This window comes from Dunckerocampus dactyliophorus, chromosome 15 (assembly GCF_027744805.1).
Source record: "Dunckerocampus dactyliophorus isolate RoL2022-P2 chromosome 15, RoL_Ddac_1.1, whole genome shotgun sequence".
NCBI lineage: Eukaryota > Metazoa > Chordata > Actinopteri > Syngnathiformes > Syngnathidae > Dunckerocampus > Dunckerocampus dactyliophorus.
The window spans coordinates 12484050-12506395 of NC_072833.1; the positions used below are offsets into that span (position 1 = coordinate 12484050).

General features: G+C 43.3%; 1 protein-coding gene across 46 annotated transcripts in view; it reads right to left on the minus strand.

Moving 5' to 3' along the window:
* LOC129194857 (receptor-type tyrosine-protein phosphatase delta-like) overlaps window positions 1-22346 on the minus strand; it is a 415432-nt gene that overhangs the window by 23237 nt on the left and 369849 nt on the right. For 13 of the 46 annotated variants that reach the window (XM_054800309.1, XM_054800310.1, XM_054800308.1 and 10 more), the window contains 15 exons: window positions 20976-21557; window positions 20665-20810; window positions 19642-19786; window positions 18108-18422; window positions 17306-17499; window positions 17171-17197; window positions 16871-16988; window positions 14274-14861; window positions 13895-13995; window positions 13442-13698; window positions 11921-12017; window positions 5262-5471; window positions 2469-2629; window positions 2105-2119; window positions 1855-1967 (listed from right to left, as the gene is read on the minus strand). In XM_054800309.1, coding sequence (XP_054656284.1) covers window positions 1855-1967; window positions 2105-2119; window positions 2469-2629; window positions 5262-5471; window positions 11921-12017; window positions 13442-13698; window positions 13895-13995; window positions 14274-14861; window positions 16871-16988; window positions 17171-17197; window positions 17306-17499; window positions 18108-18422; window positions 19642-19786; window positions 20665-20810; window positions 20976-21557 — 3069 coding nt within the window. The remainder of the gene's footprint in view (window positions 1-1854; window positions 1968-2104; window positions 2120-2468; window positions 2630-5261; window positions 5472-11920; window positions 12018-13441; window positions 13699-13894; window positions 13996-14273; window positions 14862-16870; window positions 16989-17170; window positions 17198-17305; window positions 17500-18107; window positions 18423-19641; window positions 19787-20664; window positions 20811-20975; window positions 21558-22346) is intronic. The other 33 variants (XM_054800350.1, XM_054800347.1, XM_054800315.1 and 30 more) reach the window with 11 other exon arrangements.

Below are 22346 nucleotides of genomic sequence, written 5' to 3' on the forward strand. Positions count from 1 at the left end.
TTTCCAAAAATAGGTCTTGAAAAAAAAGGGGTTTTTGGGGCGTCTTATATTTTTTGTTTAAAAGCCACTTTTCCAAAAAAGATTCTTGAAAAAAAGGGCGGGGGAGCGAGGGTGCCGTTTTACATCCAGTGTTGTCTAATAACCGGATCTATCGTTATATACGTATTCAGGGCAAGACGGTGATTTTTTTTTTTGTCTTTGTATTTTTCCTTTGATTTTCCAACAACAGTCTTGAAAAAGACAAGGTCATCTTACATTTAGAGTCATCATATTTTCCGTCAACAGGGTAATGCATTTTGTTTTCATCTTTCAGGTTGAGTTAAAAATATCTTTCCACGAAAAGGTCTTGCAAAGAGGGGTCGCTGTATATTCTGCGTCATCCTATATACTAGTCAATACAATAATTGTGTCCATGTTTTTTGGTGTTTTTGTCGCAAAAGATGAGCACTGCACTGCTTGGTAGAAACATGGCTGAAGAAATAATGTGTGTGTTTGCTAAATGGGGTTAATTATTAGTAACACCATGCTAGACGCTAGGCAAGGCTAAGCCAACAGGACACAAACAGGCGTCTCTGTCGCTGCAAAAAGCTCCAGCTCCGAGTGACTTCGATGAGCCAGAGGTGACATTGGTTGAAAACAGGCGTTCCTTGTTGAGGAGATGCTAACGTGCTATTATTGCAATAAGGAACCTGGGACATCGAGAGAGCGCTCGGCAGCTTAATTTCTGCCCACAAGTGGGCATTAGCTAATGGAAGGCAGGGGGCCTCATTTTCCCATCATCTGTCGCTGAAAAGGGTGTTTCTATCGTGGCATCCTACTTAAAATCCATTTCCACCAGCGAGACGACAATGAAAGCGCCACTTTCCGTCTTGTCGCTCGAGCGTCCTTAAACATGAAAACGTCCAATGAATGAGGGCTAACAGAATAGAAGGTCCTGAGAGGCTGAAAAAAAAATTCAGATGGCTTGAGATGGTTCCCTGAGAGCTTTCATCAATATGCACTAAAAATAAGCCTGAAGAGATAATTCATCATCCTTTCAGCTGACCTGGAAGATGGGGCGTTACTGGCTGTGCCCCAAAACATGTCCAGCAATCATCACGCAAGATCACAGTTTCAAATTTGCCATAAATTGGTTTCGAAGTGAAAACTCCGTAGTGACGCCTTTGACTACCTCGCCAGCCCAGGTGTGGATGACAGCTGCCACCAAACTGTCAAGACTTCTCCAGGAGGGAGGATGTTGTGCCTGCACCTGTCCTCAGTCTCCTTCCAGTCTTTAACTTAGAATCAAAACTCACCAAACGTCTCATATAATCATAAATATAGTCAAAAAAGTCATCAATTCAAATACAAACAATAAGTTTACACAAGTCCAAGTTCCTTAATATGACAAGGGTAATCTTTTTAAGGACCTACAACAAAAACACTAGTCTGTATGATGGAGTGCTCTGCTGTTTTTAAAGACCAACTGGTTGTAAAAGATCCTCTGTGTGACAGGAGCGCTCGGCTGTTCTTAAGGACCTACTGCAAAAATGCAAGTCAAAGACCTTCTGTATGATGGGGCGCTCTGCTGTTTTTAAGGACCTACAACAACAACGCTAATCAAAGATCCTCAAAATGACTAAAAAAAGAAGTCTGCTATTTTTAGAACCAACCACAAGTCAAAGATCCTCTATTTGACAGAACTTCCCTGTGATTCCTCTATGTGACAAGGGTGCTCTGCAAATATATCAGTTCAGTTTTTGAAATGGTTCGAACTGCGGTGATGTCATTTAGGGGGGGCGGATTTGGCTCGCAGGCCACCAGTTGCGCATCCTTGGTGCCGTGTATGTTTTCTTGATAATCCCAGGTACTCACCGGGTGTTTGGAAGTTGAGGCGACGTAGCTCCACTGGGTCGGTGGGGTGATGCAAGGGCATCTCCTTGCTGTTGGGCAGGCTGCCTTTCCTGGCTTCGGATTCTGCCCTTTTTCTGCAGAGAATAAACAGCATATAATTAGCATTTCATTGTTATCCTTTTGGCTATGAAGGACTGTTATTTTCACACAGTACAAAAGTTTCAAAACACTTGCAAAGGCTGTTATTTTAAATCTTTTGAGGCTCTCTTACCTGTCTGGTTTGCTGCTCCATTGTTAGCAAGGAGAGAAATATTGAAACACGTTACAGTCCTTTAACCTTATAAAAGCTAATTGTTATCTTTTCCTGCAACTACCACTGCCTCACTGATGGAGTATTTTCATGCATCTGGTTGTGAGTTGTAAAAAGGAAAGAAAAAAAACGTGTCTGGAGGCTTGCCAGCGCCCTGCAGCATCTCTAAGGCATCACAGCCATGCAGTGACATGCAGCAGATAGTGAGACGCTTCACTCCTACACTTGACTGATGCGCCGTGACAGCACCTCATCTGTCTATCGCTCAGGGGAGGAAAAACAGGCCTTAAAAAAAAAAAAAGAGTATTATAGCACGGATGCTCACCTCTTGTACAGCAGGATGGCGATGACGATGCAAATGATGAAGACCACGGCTAGCACAGGACCAACCACCCAGATGAGACCCTCCTCCTCGTCGATAATCGGCTGGGGGTCGTTGTCGGCCGAAACCACGGGGTCGGAGTATGGGCTGGTGGCGTACATGACCTGAGCCAATGGGAGAATGTATTTTTTTTGTCATAAATAAATAGTAATAAAATATTTACTGCAAAAACACTCATCGCAGATCCTCTTTTTGACATGGGCAAACATCCTCTATATAACAGGAGAGCTCTGCTATTTTTAACGATCCACTGCAAAAACGCAAGTCAAAGAGTCTCCATATGACAGGAACGTTTAGCTGTTTTTATGGATGTACCGTTCATCAAAGGTCCTCAAAATGACAGGAAAGCTCTGCTATTTTTTAGGATCTAAGTCAAAGATCCTCTATATGACAGGATCAGCAAGACTATTCCTGTGCACATTTTCCAAACATGACCAATCATAATTATCTCCAGTCTTCTTGATTGAGCTATTTCATATTCCAGCAGCAGATTAAAGAAAAATGTCCTATGGGGAAGAAAATTCTCTCTTAAGTGATAAAATTGTAGATTTTCTCTCAAAGCGAGCGTCATTATCATCTTACCTGCATTCAAGGTGAGCATATAGGACCCTCAAGCTCATCCTGATGTTTAATCATGCCGCTCTTTCACTCACACATACACACACACACACACACACACACGCACACTGCAGCGGTGCAGATAAGGCGGACATAATTAAAGAGACGGCCCGTTATGGCGATAGTCTTGTAATCAGCTACGGTCTTACGGGGCTTCTCGGCCTCAAGGCGGTAAAAGGTCGTCATCTTCAAGTTTTTCAAACGCTCTAAAAAAAAATCAGAGGCTCAAATTAACACAGCGGCCCCCTTTTTGGTAGAACGTGAAGACCACCTGGATCGGATCGGAAGACACGGGGCTTCGTCCATTTGTTGGTGATACGACTGCTGCGTTTCAATTTGTGCACTTCCGTACTTAGACTTATACCCTTGAATAGAATACTTCCATCAGTACACTTCAATAAGTATACTATGTCCACTGTGAACTTAGTACCTGAGTGCTATCTCAAATGCCGTCGTTACTCACTTCCCGGAAATTATCGTAATATTTACCTGCTACTTCTTCTTCTCTCCATTTTAATGGTGAATTGCAACCACTCGATGGACCTTCTTCATCAACATTTGGACGGAAATGGTAATGGTTTGATTTGTTTCGAACATGCATACAAGGTTACATTAGTGTACATTCCATATTTACAGTGGAACGATTGAATATGTATTCAATACAATTCAATACATCTAATCCAACTGATCACCACATGGTGATCAGTTGACAGCTCAGCTCCTCTCTTCATCCGTGTGTCCAGAACACGTGGACGCAGGTCTGATGATACGACTACAAAGTCAATCATAGACCTGGGGCCTATGGTGTCCTGGTGCCAAGTGCACTTGTGGACATCCATATGTTCGAATATGGTGTTCTTTATGGACAAACTGTGGTTCGCACAGGACAGTCCAATAACATCACACAGCACGGGTTCAGATCGGGGAGGTCAGTCCTCCCAATCACGCCTCTCCAGGTCACACTGTCATTGCCCACATGGGTGTTGAACTCTCCCAGTGGAACTACGGAGTCGCCAGCTGGGGTGCTCTATAGCACCCCTTTGATAGACTCCGAGAAGGCTGGGTAGTCTGAACTGCTGTTTGGCACGTACGCACAAATGACAGTCGGGGCCCTTTCCCCAAGGTGTAGGGAAATGACCCTCTCGTTCACTGAGGATGACTCCAACACGGGGGCACCGAGTCGGGGGGCTATTAATAAGCCCACACCAGCTCGACACCTCTCCCCTGCAGCAACTCCAGAGTAGAACAACGTCCAGCCCCTTTTGAGGAGTTTGGTTCCAGAACCCAAACTGTGGGTTGAGGTAAGTCCAACTACGTCTAGTCGGAATGTCTCGACCTCGCGCACAAGCTCGTGCTCCTTCCCCACCAAGAACCAGATTTGCCTGCCGAAGACCAGATCGCCCAGGTGCCAACCCTCGACCGCCACCCAAAGCACATACCACCGGACCCTTATGCTTTCTCCCACAGGTGGTAAGTCTACGGGGGGGGGGAGATCCCGTGTGGCTTCTTTGGGCTGGGCCTGATCGGGCCCCACAGGTGAAGGCCCCGACACCAGGCGCTTGCCTGCAAGCCCTTTCCCTGGGCCTGGCAGCAGGGTGAGTACCCGGTGTCCCACGTCCGGGCGAGGTGCGGTCCCTCCTCTTGTGTTTATTCATAGTGTCTTCTGAATTACTCTTTGTCTGTCCCGTCACCTAGGGCCTGTTTACCTTGGGAGACCCTACCAGGGTCATGTAGCCCCAGACAATATAGCTCATAGGATCACTCGAGCACTCAAACCCCTCTACCACAATAAGGTGGTGATTCACGGAGGAATATTTTTATTTAAATATTTAAAATTATTAATTGAATTCAAAAAATGATAAAATAAATTAATAAAAAATATTTCTGAAAAAATAAATACAGTAAATAAAAAATTAATTATAAAAAATTATATTTAACTTAAATATCAAACTTGCAAAATGTGGAGATACATCTCAGCAACAACAACACAATCAGGTTCAAAATAATTATTTTTCCTGGTCACTTGTTGCGATTTCATAGGACTACAACTGTAAGGTCGATGGGATGATCCTGCAAATAATTCTGTATTAAATATAGAAAACAAAAACCCAGACTTACATTTTCAGATATATCCAGGGCGGCGAGGACAAAAAAGATGTACTCCTGTCCACTTTGTAGCCTCTTGTTCTCAAAGTCTCCGTAGAACTTGCCGTCGCCCAGTGTGAACTCTTTGGGCAGGTCTGCGAAGTAGGCAGCGATGTAAGCTTTGGGCTCGACCTGCCTGCGGAGACGAAGGCCTCGGCTGGTGCGGTTTATCTCCTGCAGCAGCTACACAATGTGGGAACGAGATGATAAGATGGTGAACACGCTGCAGCAAACACATGAAAGTCATAACAAACCATATCTGACTGTCAAGATTTGGCTTTTTTGGCTTTTTTTTTCGCTGATAGCAGAAGGAAGGCAGAACATTATGCGATTGGATTTAGCTCTCCTTTTTGGAAAAGAAGGAAAAACTTGGGATTTATCCATCATCTTCAAAAGTGACTAAATCAATTAAAAATGTAATTATGTAGCTCCATTATTTGCACTTCAAGAGGCCTTATTTAGCCGGAAATGTAAATGAATAAAATACATGAATAATGTAATCATTTTTTAATGGTTTCAAATAACTTGTGTAAATTCATATTTAATTATATTTACATTTAATTTCAATATAAACTTTTAATTGAAAATAATTAAATATATATAAATTAAAATATATATATGTCTAACCTTTATAGTGAAAAAAATATATACATATCTTTTTTGGGGGGGCGTCACACATTCAGCTCACGAGACGGGACGCCACACAATATTGGGTTCAGGAGAACGAGATGAAAACTCAAAATGTCAAAAGTTAAAATAATAACGACAGTTGTAGCTGCCACTACTAATCAGTTATTTTGATGTGTAGTACGCAATGAGCCGCCACATTCCACAGATGGCCCACAGCCCACACTTTGGACATCCATACGTGTTTCACCAGGAAGGTGTGGTGCTGCCAGGCGACGGAGGAGTGTGTCCAAGCTGTGCCTTCTCGGTTCTGTCGCTGGGCAGAAGCTGGGTTGCATTGTGGAGGCGTTTCTGCAGCTTTCAGACTGGCTTTGCACAGCGATACTTTTGCACAATTGGAGGTAAAGATCCACTCCCGGTCGCCTGAGCAGCAGATACTTCAGCTTTGTTGACCGCTTGCAATTAATTACCGAATAAATGCATGACGCAAGAAACAATTCCTGTCTTTCACTTTTAATGTGCACTCCTACTCGCTAAATATAACACGGATCTCTTCTACGTATGAGGTGTGTTATGATGCGGAGGTGGTCACCACAGTACCATTATTAATGAAGCAAGACACCCATTTAACCCTTCATCTTCCAATACATCATCACCAATACGCCTGAGGTTCATTTCTGCTGCTAACTTGGAGCATTAGTACCTAACTTACATATTACGTGCATTATCTTTCGCAGTAGCGATGCCATAGTTCACAGTCTGATTGGCTTCTGGCTGCCCTGTTTTCACAAGACAGCTGTTCTCAAAACACACACAATCAATTTTAATCTTGTGACACCCCTACACACTCCTGATCATAACTTTAAGACCAGTTGAAAAATTGCAAAAATGTACATTTTGCACTTTTGGATCTAGGAGAACACACGCAGTATAAAAATTGGATGGATGGATCTTAAGGAGGTTCTAAGTAGAGCGTCAAAATGCAAATAGAAGAAATCGGAGTGAGACCCAAAACATTTGAGTCAGCAATTTATTGCAACCATTAAACTAAAATAGGCTCTTCGTTAGCTGATTAAAAGTTTAAGACTGTAGCAAAAAAAAAACCCAAAAACCATAAAATAGAAATAAAATTTAAAAAAAATTATAAATCAGTGATGGCTAGCTGGGCCAGTCCTGTTAATCACCTCAAAACTTGGTTTGGGCATGCTTGATGCCAGTGTTTCCAGGAGTCTAGTGGGAATGTTGCTCCAGGTGGTGAAGATGGCTTCACGGAGGGCATCCACTATCTGGAACTGATGTCCATTTTTATAAACTTCCCATGCCATCCACCCCCAAATGTTCTCAATTGGATTTAGATCAGGGCAACACGCAGGATGGTCCAAAAGTGACGTTATTCCTCTGAAAGAAGTCCTCTGTCAGGCGAGCATTGTGAACTGCCACGTTATCCTGCTGAAAAACCCAGTCATTGGCACACAGACAAGGGCCTTCAGTCATGACGCCCCTGCACAACCTGAAGCTCCATTGTTCCATTGAAGGAAAAAGCACCCCAGATCATGGTGGCGCCCCCTTCACTGTGCCTTGCGGAAAACACGTCAGGTGGGATCTCCTTGTCATGCCAGTAACGTTAGAAGCAATCAGGTCTATCAAGTTTATGTATTTTTTTTGAATGACAGTTTCAAATGACATGTGACATGAAATGTCTTCCTGCGTCCAACCTCAGCAGCAATAGCGCGCTGCAAGAGGCCTTGCTTCTGCAGCCCAACAACCCCTTATCTACCTTTGCCATCAAGAAATCATGACAGTGTGAATAATTGACAGAAAAGGATATTGAATCCACATTTTTGCCAAGATTTTGGCTTTTAAAGGCTGTGGTCTTAAACTTTTGATCAGGTGATGAACAGCCTATTTCAGTTGAATGGTTTGTGCAATAAATTGCTTCCTCAAATTTTTTTTGTTTCACTGCCCAGTTCTTCTTTTTGCATTTTGAAGCTCTACTTCGAACTTCCTTAAGATCCAACGGTGCAAAATGTAAATTCTTGCAATTTGCGATTCAGCATTCACGGATGGACATTTTTGGTGAGATGATGATTCCCCCCCTCCAAAAAATAGTCTGTTTTCTTCCGCAGAAAACACATGTCAGTCGGCAACAATTTATACATTGAATTATGGCCTTATCAATTACTCATGGTTTTTCGGCATACACTTGCAATCCCGGAGGTAACCCTCGCAAAAAAGTAGGATCTACTGCAGGGGTAGGGAACCTATGGCTTGGGAGCCAGATGTGGCTCTTTTGATGACTGCATCTGGCTCTCAGACATTTGTTAACACCATAAAATGTGTTTATTTTAATTTGTTTTCCTGACATTTTAAAGTAAACAGAAATCACAGTGTTAAAAATAACATGCACAATATGCATTCTAATGCATTTTAATCCATCCATTTGATTTTCTAGCGCAATGCCAGCTGTCCTTCCCATGTTTTCCGTGTCAGACACCAAAACTTGATTACTATTGAGGTCGTCCCTACTTTAATCAAATAGTCAGCTAGCTAATTGTGCAGAGACCACCCGTTTGACGAAAAAGGAAAAGAAAGAACGATACGGAGTAGAGCGCAAAACCGTGCAGCACCAGAAGTCGCGTTAATGGTAGAAAGTAATTGAATTATTATTGGTTAGCTTCAATATAACAACATTATTACAAAGAGGAAAAGGCTTCTTGAGACGTCATCTGTACTTCTGTGTAGAAGGTGTCGGACGTTTCGCTCCTCATCCGAAGAGCTTCGTCAGCAAATATGCAGTGTACGCTAACTAGGGCATCCGCTAACCGAGGTTCAACTGCATTCACATAACATTTGCTGACGAAGCTCTTCGGATGAGGAGCGAAACGTCCGACACCTTCCACACAGAAGTACAGATGACGTCTCAAGAAGCCTTTTCCTCGATGGACAACTCCTGTACGACTGAGAGCCTACACAGACGCATTATTACAAAGAATACATTCAGAGACTTATTATATTCTGAAATTGTTAGTCTTCCTTAAATATACACACATTTGGTTGTATTCGGTGTTAGAAAATATGACATGGCTCTCACGGAAATATATTTTCAAATATGTGGCTTTCATGGCTCTCTTTGCCAAAAAGGTTCCCGACCCCTGATGTACTGTACTGTATATACAGTATATAGTACCAAGCAGTGGAGATAATGCATCCACCTAACAGATGTGTTAATAACACTACAAAACACGCGCCAACGTAAACCATAAAATATGCAGTGTACGCTAACTAGGGCATCCGCTAACCGAGGTTCAACTGCATTCACATAACATTTAATTTAACTGCAAAACAGAGACACGTTTTTCTATCGGAGAGAGACAAGAAGATATAAATAGATGTATTTTTTTTTGTACTGGCCAGAGGCATGAAAATAATAATACTAACATATAACATAATAGTACAACAATTGTACAATAATAATGCATCATCCTCCATCTTCTATAAAGTCTGCAGCGTTGCGGATCATCATTATGCAAATCAAGCCCGCCTAGCTGTTGAGCATCTGACTTCGCATCTGCGCTCTCTTGCTCACGCCATCATGTGTGCGTGTGTGCACAATGCGTCGGCCTGTCACTCACATCGGCCCGCGTGTGTGAGTGTGTGCTCTGTTTTGGCTGCAGGGCTGTTGGTGCTGCCCGATAATGTCTTCAATCATCCCCGCTGTCAAACAGGGCCAAATCTAGTTGCCCTTGGGAAAAGTTGTGAAAAGGTGAGTGCCAGTATTGACAAACAAATAAATTCTGACAGCGCCACAACTTTTTTTTTTTTTTCGGGGTGGGGGGTGGGTGTGTGTGATCGGTCAAGGCTCCAGACACGGACCAGGGAGGCCTGTAGGCATGAGCTGTAAAAGCCAATGCCAGATGGAGGAAGCGGCCTTCTTGGGTGCATGATATATTCCAATCGTGCAAAAACTCAGCTTTAAAACGTTGGCCCTGCAAATGTGTTTTTCTTGATGGTGTCTATGGTTTTCAATCTTGTTGAAAGTTTACAAACAAGTACCTGTCAGTCCCCAAAAGGTGTGTACCAAATTTGGTGGACAATCAGCAAAACACTTTAAGTGATAGCGAGTTTTCTATAGAGCGCATTGAGCACTGACTGAGAACTTTCAAGACATAATTCATAATAACAGTGCCATCATGGGGGTATATTGATATATTGAAAAAATAATAGCACAGGCAATACATTAGAGGTGCCTGTTTTGAAAACATTTCACAATTTTGTGTGCAGTTGCTGCAGTAGGAGCGTTACAAATACATACCCTATCGTGTGTAAATGTAAATTACTTTAGTGGCACCCCCTATGAGTTGTGTTCAAAATTCTTTGGAACACATGATAGCATACATGGAATACAGATATACTCAAAGTTGTATACTCATTAGACAAATGGTCAATGACTTATGAGCAATAAGTTACTAAGTCCCGGTTACTAAGTGCCAGCTGACAAGGAAAGATGCACATTAATTGTTAACACCCAATTTCACCCAAACTACTGTCACTGACTGGCCGAGACCCCACCCAACTACAAAAGACTGAAACCATTCTTGTCTGGGCATGCCTGTAGCTTAGAGGATAAATACTTTGGATCCTGCACCAAGCCCTCAGACTGGAGCTGTCATATCTAGTCAGACCAGAGCTGTCCTACCTCGTCTTTGAGCATAAACTGATGAAGTCTCATCCAAATTACAGACAAAACATCTTCTAAGACAACCTGAACAGTCCAGCTGTGATCGATTCAATGCCCTGAGAATACAATGACCTGGATGAATGAGAATATTCACAGGCATAATTCCCGGAGGAGGAGGAGACTCTACAAACACGTTTTGCTTAATGCCAGCCATGTTTCTAAACCATGGCCAACCACATTTTACAGAAATGTGCTTGTCAGTCTCTTTAATGTGTGTCCCACATTTCTTGATAATTATTAAGCACCGCTCAATAGGCCGGCCGATCGATCAACATCAATTTCCTTAATTTTGGGGGATCGGTGATTGGCCAATCCTCACATATGAAACCAATCTTATCTACCTCTGCAAAGTCAGTCACTGTCTCCTTTTGCTCTGCCAGAGTGACAGCTAGTAATTTAGCTAAGAATAAAGCCAATGCTAGCTAACACTTATCAGCTGTGAAAAGAGCAAAGCTACTATGAGAAAAATGATGGAGTTTATGGCATTGGACGACCAGCCATTTTTGGTCGCTGTGCACTTTATCTTTGGTAAGAGGCTTAAATCAGGTCTGCAGTGTACACTGATGTGCGAGTTTTTATCTTGTTTTTAAAATGTGAAAAATAAAACATTAAAGGAACTGATATAATGTAGTTTGATATAATAGTTTGGACAGCAATTTTCGAAACTTTTCATTTACATTTCAGAGAACGACCTCATGTGCACTTTAAGACAACACATTTGTATTGTTTCACAGGTACTGTTCAACGTTTTTCAACAAAATAACATTAGAACATTGAAGGTGTATGCTGTCATAAAAAAATGTATTGGTATCGACCAAAATCGGAATTGGCAGGTCAGGCTTTTTTAAAGATCGGTGATCGGCCAGAAAATTGTAACCGAATTAGGCAAAATATCCAGTGTGTTTTGTTAGGCTGCCTGAAAAAAAAATCAAGTCAAGACAACAACAGCACCGCCATGTGGTGTACTATTCCAAACAATGGAATAGTATGTTAGTATGTTCTGACTGATTTTCACCCCTTTGTGTGCAGGCAGTTCAGGTATATAATCATTTTTTCCCATTTTACATGATGCAAGCACTGAGATGGAGGCTCTTGAGGTAATCACCACAGGAAGAAGAATAAGAGGGGAAAGTGGGGGATGAAAGGTATGACTTTCTGCCACACTAAAACGGCTACTTCATTTGCATACGAACACTTCTCTCAGGCGCCCATTTGCGTCAATCAGTGGTGCCTACTACACTCTTGAAGCCCTTAACGGTTTTCATACCTCTTCTAAATTCATGTCATCCGGATTGTCCCAGGGTTTGAAGAACTTGCCGGTTCGCTGCTGTTTTTTCAGCGGCACAACCACGATGTAATATGCCCTGGAAAAATACACAAAAAAGCAGACAAATCAGTCAAAAATGTAGCAAAAACTACAATTATGCGAAGCAAAAACTGATGAAAATGGCACTATAGAGATACAAGTCAGTTTTTCAGCCATTTTGTTTCCGGGACGTTGTTCTGTATAAACAGTGTAGTCGGCTCAGCAATTTTTTCCATCGGAGGTCGTATCAGAGGCGGGATGTGGTATGTGTGATGCTAACGTCACGATTAAAAAAACAATACAAGTACATTGAATATCCTATTGCTAATATCTCGCTTTGTAGTATACATTTGTATAAAAGGAAGGGGTGGCTAAAATGCTGAATCTTCTGTTATGCGTCTGACGCTCCAAATTTGCAGGTTCTCCTATGAAAAGGCAATACTTTACGAGCAACGGAGATGTTTAAACACCTGAGGTGCCGTTATGCTGTTATGGAAATACAGCATGTCATAAAACTGACTACACGCCGTACATTTCTTCAAATATTTTATATCTTTGCATGGGACAACACTACAGAAGCGAGACTTTGATACAATGTAAAACAAGTCTATGTACAGCTTGGATAACAGTGAAAATGTACTGTCCCCTCAAAATAACTCGACACATAGCCATTAATGTCAAAACGGCTGGCAACAAAAGTGAGTAGAACCCGCATGAAATCGTCCAAATTGTGTCCAAAGTGTGAATATTTAGTGTGGATAGCATCATTCTCCAACACTTCCTGAACACTCTTGGCCCTGAAGTCCACTAGAACATCACACGTTGCCTGTGGCCTCCATGATGACATCATGGAGCTGGTGGATGTGCGACTCCTTGCACTCCTCCACCTTCCGTTTGAGGATTCCCCACAGATGTTCAGTAGGGTTCAGTTCCAGCTTCTTTAGCGAGGCAATGGTCGTCTTAGTGGTGTGTTTGGGGTCTTTATGTTGGAATACTGCCCTTTGGCTTAGTTTACAAAGGAAGGGCATTCTGCTCTGTTTCAGTATGCCACAATATTATAATATAATAATAATTATAATATCATAATGTTGGCGTTCATGTTTCCTTCAATGAACTGTGTTCCCCAGTTCTGGCATCACTCATGCAGCCTCACCATGACACTCCCACCACCAAGCTTGCATATACTGTAGGCAAGAAACATTTTTCTTTATCTTCCTCACCTGGTTTCTGCCATACATGCTGGACACTATCTGAACCAAATACGTCTCTTTAGACCACAGGACATGGTTCCAGTAATCCATGTCCTTAGTCTTAGTCTGAAAAAAATAACGCAATAAATATGACTGTAACTAATGAATTGCAATTAATGCTTTAATTTGACACCCCTAGCTAATATCCCACAGAGGTTTCTGGGCTTCCTCGACACTTGCTAGCTTAAGATACCCAATGCTGCACCGAAACATCGTCAAAATCCCCACTTACCGCACTTTCTCTGACGTCTGCACCGAGGGCAGCTCCACCGTCACCATGCCGTCCGAGTTTGTTTTGCCAACAAGGTAGGGCTTGGTGCGAAGGATGTCCGGCGCTGTCATGGTGGACACACGGTGCTGCAGGCCGCCGGCGCTGTTGCCACGGTTGGTCAACAGGAAGGAGTACTGTGTCTCTGGTTGAAGCCCCGTGATCAGCTTCTGCGCCAGTTTGCCGTCCACCTCCACGCTTTGGCCATTGTCGTACAGGATCTGTGGGCAAGTAAAACGCATCATATACCGTACATGTTTTGTGTTGTTCATGGAGGAACCGCTAAAAGGTCCAATGGTTAATTCAGAAGAAACTGGAAAACTTGAGCGGATTATGTGTAGTTCCAGCACCTCTGACCAAATTGCCTTCAACCTTAGGGGTTCTGCTTGTGAGATTTGCCTAGAAATTAGCGCTCACCGTGAAAGGCTGACCAGCATTGTAGGTGTCCGGGATTTCCCACGTCAGCAGCACGGATGTCTTCATGGCAGCTCTCACGTGAAAATTTTTTGCAAACACTGCTAAAAGACAGGGGGTAGCGGTTGATTTAGACATCTTATTTTGTACCACTAAACAAGTACTTACGTGAGAACACCTCCAAAACCAGACTCTTAAGACTTGTCCTCTTACCTTAACACCCACTTTTAAATGTAATGGCTGACTTTTAACTCAAGACAAAAACAAAAAATTGAACTTTTCCCATGTGAATTAGTTAGAAAGACTACAAGCTGTACTTTAATACCTTCTGCTGTTAGCGGCATAGGGGGCATACTAAGTAAGATGAGGGGACTGGTCATACCTTGATCCAAAGGCTGTGTCCTGATTTGGACACTTGGGCTATAGGGACCAGAACCCTTGCTGGTGAAGGCACACATTTTAATATCATAAGTGGTGTCAGCCTTAAGGCCATCCAAGGCCACGGTCGATTCCGGGGCGGTGATGAAGAGTTCGGAGGGACTTCTCGGGCTGTTGATGTCCTTATACTGCAGAGCGTACTTGACTATTTGGCCGTTGCGCTCCGCCAGGAGGAGTGGTTGCCAGCTGACCTGAATAGTGGATGTGGTGGCGCCGTCCGCGGTGATCCGTTGGGGATAACCGCTCGGCACGTCCTCATTTGTGGTCACTTCCTTGACTGTTTCTTCACCAAAGCCCACCTTGTTACGCGCGGAAAGCCGGAAGGTGTATGAGGCGCCCTTGTGGATCTCTCTGGTGGTGTAGTGGTTATCTCGCTCGGGGAACTCGATGACAGTCAGGGGTTCTAGGTCCTTGCGCCCAAAACGGAGGCGGTAACCTTGCAAGAGCCCGTGGGTGACTGCTGGGGGATGCCACTGGAGGAGAGCAGTGCCCATGTTGGTGGTACTGACCATTAGTCGAGGTTTGTCAGGAACTAAGAAAAGAGTAGTAAACAGAGGACTTAAGTTACTAAATATACTGTTAATGTGAAGTATCCTTAAGTGCACAGTTTGGACAAAAGTATCGAGAGACAGTTCTTTGGTTAGGCTCAAGCCTTTACTTTCTCAAACCCAGCAAATCCTGAACTGAACCACAGTTTGGACCAGAATTATGAAAAGAAAAATCTTGCAGTAAGACTAAGATTTGGCAAGACCGGTTCCCCCAAGTTCTCACTAACTAACACCTTGTCTACATCAGACTGACAAACCCTTACTTTCTTGGAATTAACATCTTGGAGAAGGAACTAGACCGTGTTTTAGGCCAAAATTCTCCAAAAATTATGCAGTAAGGCCCAGATTTGGTAAGACTGATTCCCCTGGTACCCTGCCCTTGACTTCCACTTAGTTTACACGGCACCAGACAAACCCTTAAATTCTTGGAATGGTTCATTTATCTGGCACTGGTACTGGAGGTCCCAAATAAGGTCGTAAAAGGTGTTGATAAAGGATTGTTTAACTTTATATGGAAAAACAAACAAGATTATTTGAACAAAGGAATACAGTGTAAGTCCATTAATGATGGAGGGTTAGGGACGATTAATTTAGGAACATTTACTCACACTCTAAAGCTTAAATAAATCTTATTTTTGAAAAAATAGGTGGACTAAGTTTCTTCTGAACTGCAATCTATACCAAATTTACACGTGCGACTGTCACGTTTTTGGATAATTGGTTTGAGAACAACACAACATGAGTACAGGTGTCCCTCACTACATAGCGGTTTCAAAATTGCTCCCTCACTTTTTCAAAAATGTATTAATAAATGATTGCTGTTTCGTGGTCGACTATGGCCCCTTATCCATCCATCCATCCATCCATCCATCCATTTTCTATGCCGCTTATCCTCATTGGAGTCGCGGCAGTAGGTTGGAGCCTATCCCAGCTGACTTCGGGCAAAAGGCAAGGTACACCCTAGACTGGTCGCCAGCCAATCGCAGGGCACATATAGATAAACATTCATTCACTGGCCTATTATTAGACAAAATAGTCTGAAAGACAGGTCATATGTAGCATTCTGGTCACAAGGCGTCAGCAATGTTACACTGATGAGACATTACAGGACATTACATTACCTTCACACTGCACGGAATCAGCCACGGTATGTTCAATCCCAATTTGTATATGGACTTTTGAATAACATTGCTCCACTATGTACTTTTGCTAATTTAGTTGATGAAACAGTTTGACATTTGTTTTTTGAAAGCATACACACATGTTTTTTTTTGGTTTAACCTGTAATTACTCTTCAATAAAATATAAACGGTTGAAGTAAGACTTTGAAACACAAGACGGTTTGTTTGGCTATGATAAAGACACTGTTACAATATAAAATACATATTTATTACCCATGCAAATTCTTACATCCAGAAATGCAAATGGTCAAAGAGAACATGTCTCGTGCAAGAAGTCACTATTGAAATGGACACTTTAATCTGCTCAATACATTTGACACTAAAAAAATCAGAAATTGTAACAAAAACAAAAACACAAAATCTTCCTCTTTCAAGTTATTTATGATTTACATACTTTACGCCTCACTGTATGGTTTGTATTGCTTATTGTATCTGTATTTGTCTAGCCATCCATTTGGAGGTTTTATTTTTTATTTTTAAACTAATTTCTACATCTTTATGCTTTCTTGTTACTCACGACTTATGTTCAATCCAAAAACGTAACCTTAGGGTAGACCTAAGGCACACTGGAGCGGACTATAGCCTGGGAGTGCCTCGGCATCCCCTCGGTAGTAGTGGCCGAAGACAGTGAAGTCTGGGTACCCTACTTATACTTCTGCCCTGAACTTTATAATGATCTTTCCTTTTCTTATTCTTGTCCCCTTATGTTTAAAGACCAGGACTCAAACTCATACTTTCATCCATACCGTGTACTCATCCACTTCTACGACACCCTCCAGAATTCCTGGAGATTTGCTGGAGCGAAGGGTTACCTGCACCAGTGGTCGTAACCAATTTGGGCTTGCTGCGTGCGCCGTCGCCCTTTGTCGTGTAGGCCGCCACAGTAATCGAATACGTGGTCTCGGCCTGCAACTCTGAGATGACCATTTCCTGTAAAGTGGCAGAAGGGACTTTAATACGAACGCTGTTTGCATACGATAACAACAAATGACTTAACTTGGGAAGCATGCTGCGGTGGGACAAGGGTAAGGATTGGAGAGCACAAAAAGTCACATGCCACTCATGCAGAGGACGACAGCGGGGACAGGACAAGTTCTGGTTGAAGTACTTACATGATCGGTTGTATCATCATATTCCCACTGATTATGTTGTAGGGAAAAAGACAGCAAATAAAGTCAATAACAAATATGAATCATTGCTGGACAGCATTGAGCCGTATCTTGCTAAGAGTGGGTGAATGTGGGTACCTGGGCATCATCAATCAGGATGTCCTTGATGACAGGCTGTCCTGTGGGCTCGCCATTAACCATCCTGACATAGTGCACCTGGTACCCTCGGATCTGACCGTGCTGCTTGGTGGGCATGGGCGAGCGCCAGATGACTTTAATTGACGACGAGTTGACAGCTTCCACCTCGACTTTGCGAGGTGGCCCACTAGGAACTGGAGGGGGGACATCATGGGATAGAAGGGACAAAAGGTCAAAAGGACAAAAGTTTTTTTGTTTTGTCCAAAGCCGCAAAATAGTGCCAAAAAAAGTAAGAAAAAAAAACCTACAAAAATGTAGCGACATTTCAACAATGCAAAGGGGGGTAAAAAATAGGTCTGGCAAGTGACCTAATCTGGAAACGAGAGTGGAAAAACCAAAAGAGAAAAGTGGAGCCAAAAAGAGTGGCTTCAAGTGGAGCAAAGCTTGAAGCACTGCAAGAATTTTGGCTATGAAGCGAGCAAAAAAAAAAAAAAAAAAAAAAAAAAATGACAAAAATGATTTTACCACATCACACAGTTGCAAAAAACGGCCTTTGGGGGAAAAATAACTTCCACCTTTTGCTGGTATTCCCTCTGTCCTAGAAAAAGGCATCAAAAATTGGTAATTTGGTAATTTCCATTACCATTACCAAAACGACAGATGGGACTGGAAGTCGGAGGCCATACCATGTGTTGCACAAAAAAAGGGTGAAAAAGTCGGAAAAAGCGTCCAAAGTGTGTTAGAAGCAGGCCAAAGGAGAGGAGTTAGTCAGTTTTTGGGGGGCAGGGTAGCGGACACATACCATCCTCCTCCGTGCGGACGACTTGTGGCACACTTTCCGGTCCTGCTCCAGCATCAGTATGCGCAGTCACCGTCACACGATACTGAGTCCATTTTTCCAGATTTTCCAAAAGGTACTGGGTGCTTTCCGGTGGGATGTTGTCGGCGACACGTCCGCTACCGGTGGTATCCTCCCCACCTTCGTTGGCGGTGTACTGGATGCTGTATCGCGTTATGATGCCATTCTGCGATTCAGTTGTCGGCGCTTGCCAACTTACCAGGATACTAGTGGACGTGGGGCTATAGCACTTGACGTCCATTGGCGGTCCGGAGGGTTCTGGTTGGTCCAGTTGTGAACCAGTTATTGTTTGGTGAGGCCATTTTGGTTTTTTTCATAAAGTTTTGATAATGATTGTAGAAATGGGGAAAAAAGGAAACAAAAGAAAATGAGGACAAATGAAAGGTGGAATAAAATAAAAAAACACAAAGACCGACACATGGGTGATGATGGATGGAGGGGTGTTCGTTGGAAAGAGGACGGCTTTGCCTTACATTACCTCTACAACAAAGCGACAAACATACTGTACGTCAAACGTCCTAACTTTCTTTTCAATTACTTTTCGAAAGATGAAAGTATAAAATTTCAATTTGGCAAGCAGTTACCATCAATCCAAAAACATAAAGGTTGATGCGTTAAATGGTTTTGTTAAAAAATAAAAAAAGAGGAAAACAACATTGCATTCGTCACCAACCTTTCCGAAGCCTGTTGGTTTGTGGTAAAAGCCTTTGATTGTACGACAAGAGAACTTCCCAGCAAGGAGACATGACTGATTTTTAGTAGATTCTCATCATCAAACATTAGCATGCATAGCGTCTGGTATACTGTACCTACCTTGCTACCTTGTCTTTCAGAGATGTCACATTTATGTGGGACATTTCAAGCCGAATTGGATTATTTTGAATGGTTATTCCATAAATGTGAGGTCTTTGAGTAGTACAAATAACCTGAGCTTTCTTTGATGTCATTATTAGTGTGATTCATCTGTAAATTGTGTGTAAATCAGACTAACTCCAGGATTTCGGGGTTAAAAAGACCTCAACCAACTTATAAACACTTGTGGGATCAGCTTGGATGTGCTGTTTGTGGTAGAGTGCTAAAGACCACTAAGTCGCTATCCCACAGCAGTGTGTAACCAGGCTGATTCAGATTATTTTGAATGGTTGTGACATAAACGTGAAGTCTTTGGGTGGTACAAAATATTTGAGCGTTCAGCGTTCTAGCGTTCAGATCAACTTTAACCTCGGGGAATTTGCGTCTTGCTATTGTGGCGTCATAGAAAGCTCAGTCTGACATGCACGGTCAAACGACAAGGGCACGCCCTTTAAACTTTTGGACAGCAATTGTGGACACTTTGTAATCTTGTCTGCTGAGTCAGCACTAAAAACGGTATTTAGTCACTCCTGTTTTCAAATGCATCACCCCCTTGATAGATCCTTGATTCTTGTGGTGCATCCGAAAACTACCCAAAAATGGGATAATAGGGAAGAGGACCTACGTGTTTGTGGCGTTTCCGCGGAAATCTCGCTGGTGTAAGCACCCACGCCATGTTTGCTACGTGCCGCCAGACGGAAGGTGTACGTGGTGAAGGGTTTCAAGTCCTTCATGAGGTATGTGGACGTCGGCTCAAAGCTGATGCGCTTCTGGAAAGAAAAGAAGTTGTCAGTTTGCATCCTTTAATGTGCAACGAAAAACAAAAATTTGCATTCTGGGAGATCATTTTTTTAATGTAACATTACTGTGGGACAGTATTTCCATCACTGACATTGAGATGAGATTTTGCAACTGGTGGTGATCCCGTGTCGCCGCGGTTTCTGCTCAAACGTTGACATCCCACAGCGGTGTGTGACTAGGCTAGTGTGACTGTCAATCAGAGACTATGCCCGGAATTTGGGTGGTAAGAAAAATAGAATCTTGATCCCAAGCTAACAATGAGACACTTGTGGGATCAGCCACAATCATGTTGCCATTCCACAACAGTGTATGATGAGGGCTTTGTGACAGTTTATCAGTGTTTGCCAACAGAATCTGGGGGAATAGAAAAAATTTTGAGTCTTGATCTCAGCTTGAGTGTAATGTTAGTGTGACCAAGACAACCACAATGCCGTCCCACAGCAGTGTTTGACCAGGGTGGCGGCTGTTAATCACTGGAGACGACAGCCATAATTTGGGAATAAATAGAAGGGAGACTTCACTGCAAACTAACTTTTAGGGCCAGTTGGATGTTCTGTTAGTGGTTGAGTGGCCAAGACAACCATGTTGCTATCAGTGTTGCTAACCGTGTGTCACCAGACTGGTGTGGCTGTTTAACTGAGACTACCTCTACAATTTCGGAGTCTAAAGAATGGAGTCTTGACCTAAGCCTAACTTGTGGCATCAGCTTGGGTGTGCTATGCATGCAACAGTGGCCAAGATAACCATGTTGCCATCCCACAACAGTGTGTGACCAGGCTGGTGTTACTGATAATCCACAAATTTAATGCAATTTACATCACACAAAAAGCACCACACATTTTGTTACCTCGTCTTTATCATCCCTCTTCTTGTACAAAAGATCGTATCCTGTAATTTGGTTTTCCTGTCCCGTTTGGACTGGTGCCACCCACGAAAGCAAAACGCTAGTTTCCGACTTCGCTTCTCCCTTGAAGTCTGTTGGTTGGGCAGGAACTGGAAGAGGAATGAAGAGATGAGAGCTTATTGCAAGTAAACAACAAGACAATTAGCATTTCGTGTTCTTGGAGATTAGCGTTTGTTGACAGCCCAGAGATGTTTGCTACTGTGACTAAAATGTTTGTGACACCGTGACTATACGAGTAATTAAAGCTGGCTCACCTCCTGTCTTTGCAATGATTTGTAGATCCGGGGAAAGAGGTCCGTCTCCGACTGAGGTGTAAGCTAAAACCTTGATGTAGTAAGTTTTATTGGGGATGAGGCCCTGAATGGTGACAAAGTTAGCCCCCCTTACAATCTGCTTCTCCCAGAGGTTGACGTGCTGCAGTGAATCCAAAGTATAGTAGACCCTGTAGCCCATAATCTGCCCGTTAGCTTCCTCCGGTTCCTCCCAGTTGATGACAGCTGTCGTGGCGCTCAGCATTTGCCCCCGGAGCCGCCGCGGCGCCGTACTGGGCGCTTGCTCGGCTGTTTTAGCCTCGATGCCCTCGCTTGGCGGCCCTCTTCCAATGTTGTTGACCGCCACCACGCGGAACTCGTAGTCCGAATAGGGGCTTAGGCCGCCCACACTGTAGCGGGTGGTCGCCACCCCGTCGATCTCCTTGTAGGAGTCCTCCGAGTACTTGGACTTGTGTTGGATGATGTAGTAAGACACCGGTTCAGGGTTACCGGAATCCCACGTCAGGGTGATGCTGGTGGCGGTACGTTCAGTCACCACAGGTGTGCCCGGAGTCTTGGGTAATGCTGAGGAAAAGGGCAAAGATGATAAGGTCACAACAAATGACACTGGTGGCGCCCCCTGAAGGTTGTTGCTTTGGAAACATATTAGCGTACATGTAATACAGATATTATGAAAGCTAACAAATGGTCAATGACTTATGGACAACTAGTTGCTAAGTCCTGCCAGTGCCCCTACATTACAAAGATATAACACAGTGATTATTTGTATCTAAATAGCTGGCAACACCAGTCAATCCTTAAACCACAGCTCCCCAGCACCAGGAGCTCTCATGCCATAGCTGCAGAACACCTTTACCTTCCTCAGCAAGGCACTGGCCATCTTGAAGGTGTGTTTGGACTTGTTATGTTGGGGATGGGATCACGTTCTGCTTCACAATGCCACACTACATGATGGAATTCCGCCTCAGTGAACTGCACCTCGTCAAGTGCTGGAAGCATTCGTGCATCCCCAGACCGTGATGCTACCACCATCCTGCTTGACCGGAGGCAGGACACAATTACCTTTCTATACTTTGAAGTTATTTAGAAAATAATGGCAGTGTGCATGTTGGAATTCGTATTTCCCCTCGATTAATCGCAGCTCCCCCAAATGGCTGGCAGCACTCGTGCGGCCTCAAAACGTGACACCACCATCACCAAGACACAATTATATTGCTACCCGTGTTGCTAGACAATAATGGCTGTGTGTTCACTAATTTTCTGTGGATAGTAAAGATATACTGCTATACAAACGGTCCCCAACCTTTTTTGACCCACGGACCGGCTTGTGTTCCCAAAAAGGGGATGGGGGTT